Here is a 16,246-nt window from a genome sequence, read left to right on the forward strand (position 1 = left end):
TACCAAAAGACACACAATTGATGGATGGAATGCAGAACAAATCAAAACATTCACCCCCAGTCAAGAGATATGGGTTAAATCCATCATTCTTTTGCTCACCATGCCACCCCTGTTTAGACCTGGCCATATGCAAATCAATCTTGACCCTGTGCCTGATGGGAACAGTCCAGCCTGAACTGCCAAGCAAGGTCCTCCCTGGACCGGAAACGAGAATCCTAGGACCAGTTTTGGGGTTTCACCCCTAATCAGCCAGGCACAGGGTCAAGACTGATTTGCATTCATCAGCCAGGCACAGGGTCATGAATGCTTTGCATATGACTGGGTTCAAACTGGAATGGCATGGTGAGCAAAAAAATTGGATTTAGACCCAGATCTCTCTACTAGGGTGAATGTATGACATTGTTCTGCATTCTGTCCATCAATTGTTCTTTTTGCATTTGTCACCCCCAGTGGGACAGGTATGCCCAGACGTGGGTCCCGTGCTCTCCATGCCACTAGAGTCAAGCTATCCTGGCTGATGAGGGTGAAACGACGAAACTGGTCCTAGGATGCTTGTTTCCAGTCCAGGGAGGACCTGGCATGGCAGTTCGGGCTGGACTGTTCCCATGAGGCACAGGGTCAAGACTGATTTGCATATGGATGAGTTCAAACTTGAATGGCATGGTGAACAAAAAAACAATGGATTTAGGGCCAGATCTCTGTACTGGGGTAAATGTATGACATTGTTCTGCATTCTGTCCATCAATTGTTCTTTTTCAATGAGAGATACCAGCACTGAAGAGACTTATTACAGATAAATAACTTTCTCTTCTCCACCATTCAGACTTTTATAGACCTATGTGTTTTCTTAATGTCAGTTGGAAGTCCTCCATAGAATTTGGATCTTTGTAAAATCCCAACACAAGGAACTATTGTTACAGGTAAATATTTACTTCTATCCATACTGTGAACAGCTGGTTGTTCTAAGATGTCTGTAATTCCCACTACTATTCGTTTATCAAATCTTGTGCTCACTGTGCCTTTAAAGGGTACTCAGGGTTTGTGTTTGTAGGCATGAATCATGCCTCTGAGGTGAACTGTTCATTTCTGACAAAAGGGCTCACTCCTGCATGATTTGCAGGTTTTGAGCCTCTGCTTTAAGTGAACAGGCATGTGAGTTTCTGAAAAGGTTTTCATTGTTGTTTTGGCCTCAGCACAAACGACCATCATGAGTGTACGCTAAGAACACCTAAGTGAGGTACTGCAGGCCAGAGTGGAGCCCTGTGGTTTGGAGGCACACCAAGCACGCCTTCCTTTGTGAGGTGATCGTGACTACTGTCGGCTAACCATGCTGTAAGAAGCTGACGGGTGGCAGTGACTGACCTTTTTACTTCCTCCCTGCTGGGGCAAGTGGCCTACTTGACTCGCCATGTTATAACCGTGTTCCTTGCTACCTCCTTGGGTGTCCGTGGACATGTGACTGTTTCCAATGTAGCATAAGATTGCCAGGAGTAATTGTGCCGTTACCCTATGAAATCAAGTTAAGGGTTGTGTCCTTTGGGCTGGAAAAGGTTTTACTCATCTCATGTAGGCTGGAAACGACAAAAATACACTAGCCCAGCTGGATAAATCACAATTAGTATGCCAGTGAGTGCCATTAAGCTGGTGTTTACCACGCATGGCTGCGGCAACAAACAGTCCGAATCCTTCAGCCTCCCTGGGACAGTGGCACTGCATTCCAAGAGGCCTCATGCAACCGGCTGTTAAGCGCCATATGCACCAGCTGCAAAGCACGCACTCTACTTGCGCCACTGAAATAGATTTCATGAAGGGGTCTCTCCGCCAGTGTATCAAATAATAATGGGCTTTTGCCGTCTACTCATAAAATCAAATTTTAAAGATGATCTCACTTTGAGATTGCCAATTAGGCCAGAAGAAACCCTGGCTACCAAGTCCTTGTCCAGAGGAGGCCCCTTTTAACATGGACCGAAACACATCAATACCATATGCCCAGGGGATAAGACCAGCCAAGATGACCCCAGTGGCCCTCCATAAGAACCTAATCAGAAGGCCGTTCTGGCCACGTGGATCAACAGGGTCACTCTCCCTTTGCACAGTTTGAATAGTTGAGAGCTAAAGTCTTTCAAAATACATTTTCCCCAATGCCCAACTTTCTAATTGCTTGTGGACTGGCGTTTTTACTTGCATAACTCTCGCATCACGGGTGACTCTTACAGCATGTTGTTACAAGTAATGTACGAGATGTTGTTTTAGAACCTTGCTCTTCTCGTACTGTGTATGTCACTATGTAGGAATTAATGAAACATTGCAAAATGGAAAGTTGATTGATTGTGTATAAAATATCATATTAAAACAAGTGAAAGTTTTCTTTTGTTCTTTGTGAAATAATTGTTCTCTCTTCCTCCGGGAAGAGAGAGAGATATATATATATATATATATATATATATATATATATATATATATATATATATATATATATTTCCTCTTGCGGTTTTTTGCTGTGTGGGCAGATTAAAATCCATCTTGATTTTGTGTTTCGGTCAATATGCAAAATGGAGTTGGCAGTGCCAGGCAAACTAGCACAGTGCATTACTGGCATCCCTGGGCATTCTGGAAAGCACCAGTCGGAGGTGTGGTGAGATCGATTCAGGAATCCCTTTTGAAACGCAGCAGTAGTCAGCAGCTGATCATTCCCTTTTGAGAGGTGGATTCGTTGAGGCCTGATTGCTTCTTAACTAACTGTGCTCCTCTGATTCCCGGCCACAACTGCAGCACTCCACTCCCATTTCCCCATCCCTCGATGACGGCACCTGAAAAGGTGGGGGGATGCTTGAGATTGGATAAAGTGCGGCAAACACCCGTGTTTACTGGCAAAAGAACTGGTCCTGTAGGTCTGTAATGATGAGAAGTCCACAAGTGATCATATGATTGTATGATAGATTATTCCAAGTAACATAGAGAGACCCCAACAGGAGCATCCAGCAAGGTGATCAGCCCAGCCAACTGTAATCTCCCAGGCAGATCACCAACATTTTGATAGATACATCACATGAACATTCCATTAGTGGTAGAGAAGGATTGCATTGAGAATACCAAGATACCACAAGGTCTTATTCCAGTGAACCAGGTAACACAGATCTGCTGCACCCAAAGTAGCCAGCTGATGGGCAAGGAGAGGAAAGGTAACACAAGAGGGGCTGAACCTTTAAAAGACTGACTAGAGAGGTCAGTGATTCACAGTCGGAGGGCTCAACTGATAGGCTTGTACTTCAAGAGGGATTAGCACCAGGCAAGGTTATTCCACATTTGCGCAAGCCCACTTTGAGGGAGGAAAAGTGCCTTGTGGTTAGTAATACTGTCAAGAAATATTAGTTCCTTGTTGTAGATGTCACTAGGTAGGTAGCGATTTAGCAATATTGTGACATTGTGGAAGTAAAGCCATGCTTAATTTGAGCCAGTGTTTGCCAATGCTCCGCAGCGGCACTTTATTTTCAGCTCTGGCTCTCACGACCTCCACCAATTAGTGGCGCTGCTTATCCATTTTTCAGATGAGTGCATTGAATGTTTAATAATTCAATATTCATTAAAAAATAACAGTACCAGCCATCCAGGCCATTTTTAAGCTTTGGGTGACTTGGAATAGTCCGCACTATCACACACAAGCGTGATGGTTTGTAGCTGTGTTTATACTGGCGCTGACAAGGGCAATGGGTGGTGCAAGCTGCAGTGGCCTCTTGAGAATAGCCCCGACATTTTGATGTTTCCAAATTAAGCACTGGAATAAAATACTACTCTTTTTACGAGATCAAGCACTGGCTAGATATTTCATCTATTGGAAGGTTATTTTTGTGCAGGGTGAGGTGGGAATCTCTGACCCCACACCACCACCACCAACCACCCAGAGTTAGCCTTCGACTACTACTCCACGTCTGCTATGAGAGTCGAGTGCTATCTGGTTTTACTGTGTGCTCAGTCTGCAGAGCCGAAGCAGGGCCTGTGTGTGGAACATCGATGGTAAACGAGACTGCAGTGCCACCTCCACACCCCAATGGTTGGGGCCCAGTGAGCATCAAACAATGAGGGAAACCTGCCCTGGGATGGCCTGCAAGAGGTCCAAAAGACTAAATGGCACTCTAAACCCTGATTGGATATCTCACAGATAAATCAACACGTGTATTATCAAAACTATTTATTATTGATTATTATAATTCATTTTTTTCATTTTCATTTTGTATTTTAATAGTATAGACAAACATTTTCAGAGCAGACAATTATAAATATGCAATGATAAAAAATTGGAAAAAAGGATTAATTCCTATTCATAGCCCATATTCCCACGACACATACCACAACACACAAACACAATCATTCACACTTCATGCAACACTTCACACAATTGCCACAGATGCAAAAGATGGATAGGGGACAGATGACATAGAGTCCCCGATGGTTTAGTAGGTTCCTGGGGTGGAACAAACGCATGTGAGCCCCAGCACCTCCCCGAATTGGTTCTGACAAGGTGCATCTGAGGTCACATCCGGTTTTGTATATAGGTGATAAACGTACATCTAAGACTAACTTGCTAATGGTGGATTAAGTCTTTACCGTGCTGCTGAGGTAAAGAGGGCCATCAATACAGAGCCGCGAGAAGCAAGTTTTGTCTGAGGCTTGGCAAACTGTGGTAATATGCTGAATTTATAAACACAGGCCTTTTTGTGTGTTTTCTACAGTTTCTTTGCAAGGAATTAACTCCCGCAAGGCATTCAAGAGCTCTACCTCCCAAGACCAGCAGCTCTTTGTGCGGGACTCGCTGCCTGTCCCGGTGTGTGAAACCTACAGCACGTGCAGCGCCCCGCCACCCCTGAACAACCTCTCGAAATACAGGTGAGTGGAAAATATATTTCCTGTGTTGGTTCGCGAGCTTGCTTTCCCTAACAATCGCTACTAGTTTGTGGTGCTCTTTTTAAGCAATGCATTGTGGGTTATTTATATTGTATCTTGGTGTTGGTCAGGACTCGTACTAGCAGAGCGTTATCTGCTGGTTGTCGATGTCCCAAAGTGTGGCGGAAACTACTAAGGCCTTACACTTTGACCTTCTCCATACAATTTGAAAATATTTGTATGATGTTGTGAATTCATTTGTTATGGTTTTAAATATAGGCTGTGCCCAATTCGACATATTTTTCCGTTGTCGCGCAGTCGGTAGTCCACGGGCCTCCAACCATTTCTGTACTAGAGCTATGAAACGCAATGAGCGCTACTAATGTTATTAGTGGTGTATAATCTCCATTTTTTCTAAATGTATGCAACCAAGCGTTGTCATTGTATACATGCGCAAGCATATCTCCTAGTGCCCCAATCTCATGTTACTGTCTCATTGTCTCTATCTCCCAGCGCTGGCATCTCACAGTATCCCATAGTGTCAGTGTTTCTGGTCTTTGTCACCCTATCCCAGTGTCTACGTTCTAGGCCACTCTAGCACCGTCCTCAACTCTCTATCCAAATGTTGGTTTCTCCCAGTCCGAATATCAGTGTATCTCTATCCCACTATCTCCCGGTGGCAGTATCAAATATATCAGCAAGGTCCATCATTTTGTTTTAATTGATTGGAATTGAAAATGTTTCAATCCTGATGGTATAAATCCATTAATTAAACATTGCTAAGGTTTGGGTAGAAGTCTTTGGAGTGTCTCTTTCACTTATGTACTCCCTCACAAACATCACTTTACTCTGCAGTCTCTCACTCAGAATCTTTGGGCCTTTTTCCGGAATCCTCCGTCTGCATATTTCACATGGTATCTCTTTCCTCTTCAGGATTCTTTTCACTCAGTCCTTCTGCACATACTTTTATTTCCTCCAATTTAACACCCCCCTTTGCACATACACATCCCTACACAATAAGCCCTACGTTTTCTTTTTGTATTGTCTAATTGTGTCTCTTTTGCTTTCTCGCCCTAAGTGCACCGGGTATGCCCAGACTGGATCCCGGGCTCACTGTGCCACTGGAATCAAGCTATCCTGGCTGATGAGGGGTCAAACCCCGAAACTGGCCCTAGGATGCTTGTTTCCGGTCCAGGGAGGACCTGGCTTAGCAATTCGGGCTGGACTGTTCCCATCAGGCACAGGGTCAAGACTGATTTGCATATGACCAGGTCTAAACTGGGGTGGGATGGTGAGCAAAAGAATGATAGATTTAACCCAGATCTCTTGACTGGGGGGGAATGATTTGTTTTTTTCTGCATTCCGTCCATCAATTGTCTCTTTTGTTGTCCATATTTTAACAACTGTGGACCTGCTTCATTCACACTTTCCCACTATTATAACAGGCACAAGTGACCATTGCTTTGTACTCTCTGAAGACGGGCCAAGGATTGGCCCACAGGTGGGTACGGTGAGGTGCAGCACTGTCTTCTGCCTCGCCTTCGGGGTCTCAATCATTCGCTGTCCTGAATATATATCAACATCCTGAATTCACTTGGGCACCTTAGGCGTCTTGGTTCACAGCATGCACTACACAAGAATCATATGTTGCCTGTAAATTAAAAAAAACTGAAAAATAACATCTGGGAGCAGCAAATCTTAAGAAATACAAGACGAGCATGTGAAATTTAAACCGGCGCTGCATTACTGACCGGGATTACCTCAGGAGTGTTTAGTCACTTTTGAGCAATAGATCAGTGTTTTTATCTGGAGTGTTTGGGCCTGAATATTGGACCCATTTCAATGAGCCTTTTTGTTTACGGCTTCTGTCACCTGGCAGAGCCTGGCCCACCCAAAGCCTTGACCTTTCTCTTTGCCCCGGTGTCCGCCTCCCCTTGTCCCCCGACTCCCTGTCCGAGTGTTCGTGTCTCCTCGTCCCAGCATCTCCTTGTGGCAGGGCATTATCTCCTTGACCTGTGGTGGGCGCTGCTGATGCACAGGGGAGAATCAATAACGCTGGCAACCACACGGAATAAAGGGTTTCATGTCTCGCCCCTCAAGGTTGTGTTTTGAAATAGGGTGACCTTATGTAGTATCTATGGAGGCGTACTGTTTTTGTGTGGTGCATATTCTTGAAAAAAGGTTAAGAGACTCCACGTGAGGGTGAGTTGGGTATGCTACCGTGTGTTTTTGTTTTGTTTTCCAGCATCCCAACCTCTCGAAGTACATACAAGTGAGCATTGCATATGTGTGATGTGTGTGGTACTGACTGGTCAGCGGGGCGCCAAGGCTGCTTTACTTTTGTGCCCCTGGTGGTGGCCCCAGACCTGGTATTCTGTAGTGCAAACGCCCCTCCCCTCGTCACTCTGGAAGTGTAGAGGCCCCTCGTCCTCCTCTACCGACCACCCACCTGCATTAACTCCCCGAACACAGACCTCTGAAGATCGTCTCGTGATCGTCAGGCGCCTTGAAATGCTGCCCTGTTTTGGAGCCTGTTTACGTTTTCCTCTCCCTCCATGTCACACTCCCTCCCCCACCACCTCCTCTCCAGCCTCTTCCCACAGACCGCAGGGTTCCTGGAGCATTGCAATAATTCCCGCTCCCTCCGGTGACTCCCTGCAGAGTTCTCTCGCATTCTGGAACGACAGCGCCACCCAGCGGACACATCCAGCATTCTGCAGTATTCAGGCACAAACAGACGTGTGTTCTAATTTTTACAAATCTAACTTTCAATTTGTGCACTATTGGGAACGTGTTAACGGCTCCCCTTTAAGAGTTGGACACCTACCCCTTTAGATCGAAATAGAGGAGGAAAGGCCGTGCCGCCCTTAGAATGCGACGAGCAATGGCACTCGGGCGGCTAAAACGTTCAAACCATTAATGGCGTGGCCAATGCTTTAAATGAGAAAGAAATAGTGCAGGTACTCATTTAAGTGGGCGGGGCTAGGGGCGGGACTAAGAGCAAGGCATATTGTTACTTGTTGACTTCTGTACTAGTTGCAGCATGTACCAAAACACACAAGAAATGCGTTTCTATCAGTGGTCGAAGTGGGAAAAAATAAGTAGGGGAACTGTGGATGGAGCACCAGGAGGCGGGAATCACCAGAAGATTGGGACAGTGGGCGGAGTCAGAGGTGTGGCTAAAAAGAGAAAAACATACCAATTTTTTGTATGTTTGGCATTTTACTGACTGACCAGTTACAGTTTATAACGTTATTTAATACAACCAATGGATACACCATATTTAAACTCAGACACCATGCGCTACAGAGTTACAAGCAGACCCAATTTGCAGTGCTAAAGCTAGCACCACAGATCCCAGAATGCATTTATTGCTTAAACTAATGCAGCTGGACTAGTTACCATTATTCCCCAGTGGGCCCACCTTTCAGTATATATATTTACCGGCTATTGCTGGTCTCCCTAAGCAAGTGAAGGTGACTATGAGTGTTGCAAACCGTGACCAAGATGCATTATGAAAGCAGTGCGTGTCCCAGATGGACAGCAGAAGATGTCACTCATCTGACAGCACCGTAAAAGGGTGAAGGATTTCCGGGTTATAAAGTATACTTGTCTAAATTAAAATGAGAAATTATGCGGTATAACACAGTGCATCCTGTGACATTATTAGTTTCCCATGATGTTATTTTAACACTAATGAATACTGCCAGGGTGTACATTTTAATTCGTTATTACCAGTGTAATATAATTTGAATGCTGCAATCAGTAACTAAAGTTGATTGGGTAAGCTTTATAAACACTTTGCGGCATCACATTGGGCGCTTTCTATTACGAATCTTACATCGGCTCGAGCTAGAAACAAAATTGTTTTCGGTCAGAGCTGTATATTATGCCGGAGATGGCCAATTATGTTTCATAATTATGAGGGAAATCTCCACACCAGTACAATCACGCACTTCCAGGAGCCAGATAAAATTAACTGGATTGAGTAGTAATGTAGTTGATCTCGACCCCACATAATCCAAAACTTGAAGATTTTATCAAACAAACTTCAACAAGCATTTGAAATACAAAGGTCTCACATTCGCGAGATTTTGAGCTATTGTCATTGGAAATGACAATGCCTTTTATTTATGTGTAAAAAAACGTGCAATAAGGTGTTGTCATTTACAATACCAATAGGTCAAAGTTTAGAAAATGTGAGACCTATTGCATTGTAAATGCTTGTTTTTTAAAGCGCCTAAGTTTGGCCATTGTCTGCCAGGAATTCTAATTGGAGTGCTTTTCCTTTCTTTGTGGAGTCGTCCAGAGGCCGAAAATAAAGGGCAGATGAGGGCAAGTGTGATGCCTAAAATGCATCCTGATGTGACCATTGTATAGGTCAGAGTGGGGGCAGGCAGGGGGCCTCCTCGCTAAATTAGGTGTAAATAGCGGTTGTATGTTCTTACTTCGCATTCCGTTGCAACGCATGCCTTTACCACGCATGCGTTACAACGGAATGATATTTCTACGCATTTGCCTTTCCTCGAATTCCTCCGTTGTGACGTCATACGTCGTTAAGAGGAAGCGGAAGTTTTTTTCCGTTTTCTCTTAAACGACGTTGATTGCCCGACGTGACTTCTGGTGAGTTTTTTTATGGGGGGGAGACCCCCCCAAGCCCCCTTTTTTTACTTTTAACCTTTACCACATATGCCTTTACTACATACCTCGTAGTAAAGGTATGCGTGGTAAAGGCTTTCATGGTAACCACGCATGCGTTGTACTGCATGCGTGGTTAAGGTATTCGTGGAAACGGCCTCGTTGTAGCTGCCGTTTCCCGTAAATAGCACTCTAGCGGCCACCAAAGGTTGCCGTTTTCGAGTACTTATTAATTACTCCTACAGTGTTGCTTTCCAGGCCCCTGCCTCCAGGTACAGAGGATGAGAGGGAGGAGGTTGTGGCCGCTGTAGACGCCATCCTTAATGTGCAAAGCACAGGGCTGGACGATCGCACAATATTGTTTAAATTCGGACCATTCCTGCCGTCCTGGGACGCATTTTCAAAATACAGAAGTAGGGGAACGGACTGTGTCAAATTTAAAAAGTAGGGGCACGCCGTGCCCTTCTGATCCCGCCCACTTCTACCACTGGTTTCTATAAACAAATCGGTTAACGCATAACGAAAGCCAAACGTGTGATGTTTTAACATTTCCTTGTTTTATAATATTTTAAGTTTCCATACTGTTATTTGGTATTGCTTGGCACAATGATATATATACTCGAGTGTGTGCGCGCACGCACACACACACACTTTTTTCCTCACACAAAACCGCGCACTGACAAACATAAGCAGACACTCAAGCAAAAGAATCAGGAAAGATTAAAGCTTTTTTTAACCTAGTTACCTTCTTTGGATTTCTTAATTGCTCCGTCTCCTGTTTGCCTTAATCCTGTGTTTTGAACACAACAGGATGGTGATCACCGGACGTTATGCAAAGAAGTGCCGGTACTCAGAGTGGTAAAAATAAGAATTGCCGGTACTCAGTACCTGTGAGTACCGGCCCATTTAAAGCACTGGGCGTGGCAAATACCAGCCTCACTGTGTGCCTCTTATCTCCGAAGGATAAGCACTCCCTTTACCTTTGAGAAGGGACAAAAAACAATGACAAAAATGTGATGGGTGGAATGCTTCACTTAATCTCCGCGACTGGTATTTACTCTGGACTGTTTCTATTCCATCGCAGATTGACCCCCCTCCGTGCTACGTCAGAAAGTGATCCGTCAAAAGCAAATCTGCCTTGGTCATGCTGCAGAAGGAACCGTCCAGCCTGGACTGCTAGTGCTAGACCCTGCCCCCTTCAAACAGGAGCGTAGGCAGCCCCAGACTGGATCAGCCTTTTAGGTTTCCTCAGGGGGGTGCCGCCTGAATCCAATGGCCATTAGCAGGGAGCCCACGTCTGGGCATACGTTGCCACGCTGACTTCAGTTCAGAAACTATTAAATGTGGTGGGTGAAGGGCCTGAATTAATCTGAGTTGCCGGTAGTAACTCTGGCCAGATTGCAGGCCATTGTCTTAAACCTCTTCGGACTGGAGCTGTATGCAAATTAATCTTAGTCCCACTCCTTCATGGGACAGTCTAGCTCAAAATGACAAACCACATCTCTTTTAGACCGAGTAAAAGCAAACCCAGCATGCCTTTGGCCACCTTCTGCCTCATCAGTGAGGTGTAACTTGAGTTCAATGGCCCGGTGAACATGAGATCCACATGTTGCTTAAGGGGATTCAAAATATTAGCACTCCAGGGCATTGATATAACAAATTGGTGCATTCTAGGGGTTGTAGTCTGTCATCTTCAATAGAACCAATTCGACAGATACACCTGCAAACAGTGCTTTCTGAAAGTAAGGAGCAGCACTGGAAGATTTGTGTCCCATGACTGAGAGCGAGCCAGTCACCCCGTGCTATTTAGGTAATTCAACATATCAATCATTATTTGAAGAGTGCTGCAGGGTCACCCCTGGGGGTATCTGGGCACTGAGGTACAAGGTCTCCGTCGAAAAGCCAGGTCTTGAGGAAATGGGAAGAGATTAGCATACAAATGCAAAACAGAGGGCAGAAAAGGTCAAACAGAGGGCAGAAAAACTATCATAAAAGGCAGAATAGGGGGCAGAAAAACGAGCAGAAAAGGGAAAATGGAGGTCAGGAAAACGAATAGAAAGACAAAACAGGGCAGAAAAGCGAGCAGAAAAGGCAAAAAAGAGCAAGAAACAAGCCGAGAGCATGTAGACATTCAGAATAGAGTAGCAGAATGCAGGCAAGCTGGACAAGAGAACTGTTGCAGGGGGGAGCTGACATGAGGACCTGCTCAATGGGGTCGCGTTGTGGCCTCCATTAAGTAGGTCCTGGGAGGAGAGCAAGATGGTGGATGGAGGGAGAAGGAACACGTTCGGAGGAGGGAGACAGAGGGAAGAAACTAGCGCAAGAAGGCAAAACAGAGGGCAGATAAGTTGGCAGAAAATAGAGTAGAAAGGGCAAAACTGAGGGCAGAAAAAAACAGGCCAAAAAAATGAGCAGAAATGTCAAAAACAGTAGAAGAGAGCACAGCAGAGGTCAGAAAAAGGCAAAACAGAGGTCAGACAAAAGAGCAGAAAGGCAAAACAACGCAAGACTCAAGCAGAGGAGGCACCAACGGGGCAGCAGGTAGACAGGCAGCAGGGGATACCTGACTGTGGGCAAGCTGGACAGGAGAACTGTCACGGGGAGCTGGCACAAGGACCCCCCTAATGGTCCCTAGGCGAACATACGGAATAGGCGGTTATAAATGTAAAATTATTACTATTAATGCTAGGGATGCTAGTGTTTTTTGTCCCTTCCTATGAGGTGTGTGTAATAATTTGGCCTACATGTTTTTTTTTTTTTTACTTTATCTTCAGCCCTTGCTCTCACTATCTGTGGTGCTAGAGGCGTGCAAGCTGGGAGAACTGGGCCAGCCTTTCATGCCCCCTTATCCCCCCTGGTGGTTGTGTAAGCTCTCAAGGGAGTTAAACCACTTTTTTTGCCGTATGTTGTTTCAATGTAAGCTCTGCAGTGAGCACCCATTTCCTCCTTTTGCCTCTATGGCAAGTTAATGTATCCTGTACAAGAACGGCAGTGAACCTCTGTCCACCACTTGCACACATCCCTGTCCGCTCTCTACGTAGCTCACTTCTGCCCTCGGTGCCTTCATGGCCTGTTCTTGTACCTGTACCTGTAAGGCTAGTAGGGCGCTCACACTCTGCGCCCTTTCACCTCCCCTGTCTGCCTGTAACCTCTACAGTGAACCTCCTATCCTGCTAGCCCTGTGCCTGTACGGCTTGTAGAGAGCTCGATCTCAGCCTTTGCACCCGTTCACCTGCCCTCATCTCCAGCTGCCTGTAAGGCTTGTGGTACTGTAGCCCGTGCATGGATCACGCACTTGCCCCCAGTGCCTGTATAGCTTGTGTGACAGTAACCTGTTTAGTCAGCCTCCTAGCCCTCTAACCCCGTGCCTGTAAGGCTTGCATGGCGCCCACTCACCTCCCTCCTCGGTTGCCTGGAAGCAGGGCTTTAAGTGGGCCGGGCCTCACCGGTGCTGAGCACCAGCGGTTTTTTTAGAGGGAGTCCTCGAAACGGGTCTCTATCGGGCTCTGTTTTGTGTCCTGGCACAGGTGCCCTGTTTTTTTCCAGACTGCAGTGACAGGAAGCACATTGATGTGCGTGTGCTCCCACTGCTCACTTCTCACCAGTGGAGAAGTTACGACAAGACGTCATGGCAGGCCAGAGTCGTCATGGCAGGCCGCGTCGTAGGGGAAGGGAAATCCTTTAAAGAGAGTAATTTTCTGTCTGGATTTCCCTTCTCTGTTTGAAATTCGGGAGCATTAACATTGTTGTGGTGTCACCACGGCTTTAAGTGGAAGCTTTTTCACTATTATATGCAAGCCATAGTTGCTTCTTATTTATCATATGCAACTAACAACTATTGACAAAGCCAATAGTCGTGACTTGTTGTAGGTATGATTTTACTTGGATCATATATCTGGATATAGTGACAAACAGCAAAATACAAATCGGGCGGCACACTATGCGAAGCACAGACTTTTAGTTTACATGTTTTAAGCCACGCCCCGGATTACATTGGCCACTCCCCTTTGAGACCCCTAGTTTTTTCATCCCACTTCAGCCCTGCCTGTAAGATTTATGTCTGGACTGTAACCTCTGCAGTGAGCCCCCTAACCCCGTGCCTGTAAGGCTTGTAGGGCGCTCCTTTTCTGCCTAAAACGTAATCTTGAGTCCTTATGTATCGCAACTGTTCGCTCTATATAAATTCGCATTAAATAAATAAATAAATAAAAATGAATATGTTCCTGTAATCTCTGAAGGGACTGGGAGCCCTTCGCACCACCTGTGCCTGGAATGGCCTTTGTCCCCGTGCTCTTCCATGCCCGCGCGCTCAGGGAATGCGCCGGAACAATCGTCCAGTGTGCGGCGGCGGCCCGGCCTCATGCCTACCCAGGATGCACCGCTGCTGGCAGCCTGCGAGGCTTGGGCCTGGCGGGAGTGCAGCAGGGGCCGGGCCTGCCGCTCAGGCTTGTTTGGATTCACTGAAGCTCACACTTGTGCCTGTGTCAGCAGGCCTCTCTGCTGTCAAGGTTATCTGGAGAAGGTTAGCGCCAGAGGGGGAGGGGGCAGGGAATTAATGGGGGCGCAGAGATGCCAGCAGGCTCCAGGGCACTTCTCCGGCGGCTGGGAGGAGTGACCGGGTCGGAATTAAAATGGCTCTCCCAGCTCAGATCTCTGCGGTTATTGTTCTGTTTTTCATGGAAGCTACGGGCGAGTTCTCCTGGTCTCTGTTTTCCTCAGATGCTCGGGTGCTTGTGCACTCAAAGCTGTTTAAAGGAAAGCTCTCGTGTTCGAGGATTCTGCAAGCGCAGTATGCTGCTGTGCAGCCACCCCCCCTGGATAAACCTGCGGCTATGCTTAGCTCAGGGGGTGTCGTTTTAGTAGTGCACGCACAGCACTTGGCAATGCTTGCGCCATGTGTGGACATGCATGTGCCTTGAATGGATTTTCATGCGCCTACATGGTTATTCGTGTGTTGTAGGCCGTGTCTGCACCTTGTGGGCTCCTTTCCCCCAAGCCGGATGTGCCCCATGCTTATTCCTTTTATTCTATGGAGCAAACCTAGCCTAAAGTCAGCGGTGCGCAGCGCAGGGTCAAAGTAAAGCATAGTCATCGAGTCACAGGAGAGAAAACCGGCTAGTGAATGGTTAATGCATTGTGATGTAGTGTTCTTTAAACAGCTGCTTCTCCACATCCTTCTTAAATTGGGTCAGTCCTGGTGATGTTGTTCCACATTTTAAGTACACAGACGGAAAATGGTGAACTTGTCTGCAGCATTTGCCTGGGGCTATCAGGGCAATAGAGTTTTATTAAGATGGGGTGAAGGGATTATTTTTCCTCAGGCCTTGGATGAAACGTGATGCCGCGCATAGGACGCCCTTAGAGAGGGTGTGGGGGAGCAGGGAGGGAGCAAGTGTGGAGTCTGAAAAGCCATGGAGCAGGGTCGTTACCAAATTGTGTAAAAAATTAAATAGGAGTGGTTGATGTTTCACAGACCTATCGTGCTGTAAAGTAAAAGCAACTTTAGACATTGCACCAGGAAGAACCATGAGGCTTCTGAATTTCAGTTAGCTGGTTCAGGAGGCAGACTTGTCAGAAGTCTTTGCGAGAAAGCACCCAGGCAAAAATATAATGGCGGGCTGGGGGCTTCTGCACACTTTTTCTGATTTTGGCAGGTGCCAGAGCAATCCCCTGCAAGGTATTTAAACACGTGTAACCCGCGGTAAGAGAAAACATGGCGTCTGGTGCAATCTAGTGCTTTGACCATACAGAACCCAAAAGGCTTTTTGAGATACAGCCTAATGTAGACGCACTGTATACTGATATCATTATGGGTGGTGCAACTGGGTGAGTGGAAAGCCCTTGGAACCACTCAACAATTAGTAGCAAAAACTACCAACTTAGAGGAATTACGGGGTTACCAAATGCACTCATAACAAGTAAATCACATAGTATGTAACATTCAATAGTCATATACACAAAACAAAGCAACAGAAAAATGTAGGAATCCCCAGTGGGAGAGTGGTCCGATGGAGTCCTTTATTGTCTAAGACAGCCAGCCGACTATTGCTAATCCTCAGGGCAATATATGGCTGTTTCAAAACCAGAAGGTCACTCAGCTGGTGATAATTCCGACCCAGCCGGGCCCGTAACCGTCAATGAAGAGTAAGCAGGGAAGTAACCTCCAAACCCTGTGTGAGGTAACTGTTAATCAAAACTGTCTTGTGTCGAACAAACGTAGGTAAATGAAGTAGTCTTCCGTATATGCCGTGTTGAGCACTACAGTAATTCTAGTGTCGTTCTAAAAGGGCATCACGCCAATTAGAACAGCCTGGAGTCGGGTACGACTTCAGTCGCTTCGAACAAGACGCCAAATTCTCATGTATCAGAGTGCAGCGCAGCCACGTACTCCTCGTTCGCTGTGTTCTGTTTGGACTTAACATGGCATATACGGAAGACTACCTCATTTACCTACGTTTGTTCGACACAAGACCGTTTTGATTAACAGTTAGCTCACACAGGGTTTGGAGGTTTCTTCCTTGCTTACTCTTCATTGACGGTTACGGGCCCGGCTGGGTCGGAATTATCACCAGCTGAGCGACCTTCTGGTTTTGAAACAGCCATATATAGCCCTGAGGATTCGCAATAGCGATGAAACACGTGCCGGCTGGCTGTCTTACACAATAAAGGACTCCATCGGACCACTCTCCTACTGGAGATTCCTACAGTTTTCAGTTGCTTTTTGTGT

General features: G+C 46.2%; 1 protein-coding gene across 3 annotated transcripts in view; it reads left to right on the forward strand.

Moving 5' to 3' along the window:
* WASF2 (WASP family member 2) overlaps positions 1–16,246 on the forward strand; it is a 506,607-nt gene that overhangs the window by 329,084 nt on the left and 161,277 nt on the right. For all 3 annotated transcript variants that reach the window (XM_086956878.1, XM_086956880.1, XM_086956879.1), the window contains one exon: positions 4,731–4,884. In XM_086956878.1, coding sequence (XP_086813004.1) covers positions 4,731–4,884 — 154 coding nt within the window. The remainder of the gene's footprint in view (positions 1–4,730; positions 4,885–16,246) is intronic.

This window comes from Lissotriton vulgaris, chromosome 2_1, assembly GCF_964263255.1.
Source record: "Lissotriton vulgaris chromosome 2_1, aLisVul1.2, whole genome shotgun sequence".
NCBI lineage: Eukaryota > Metazoa > Chordata > Amphibia > Caudata > Salamandridae > Lissotriton > Lissotriton vulgaris.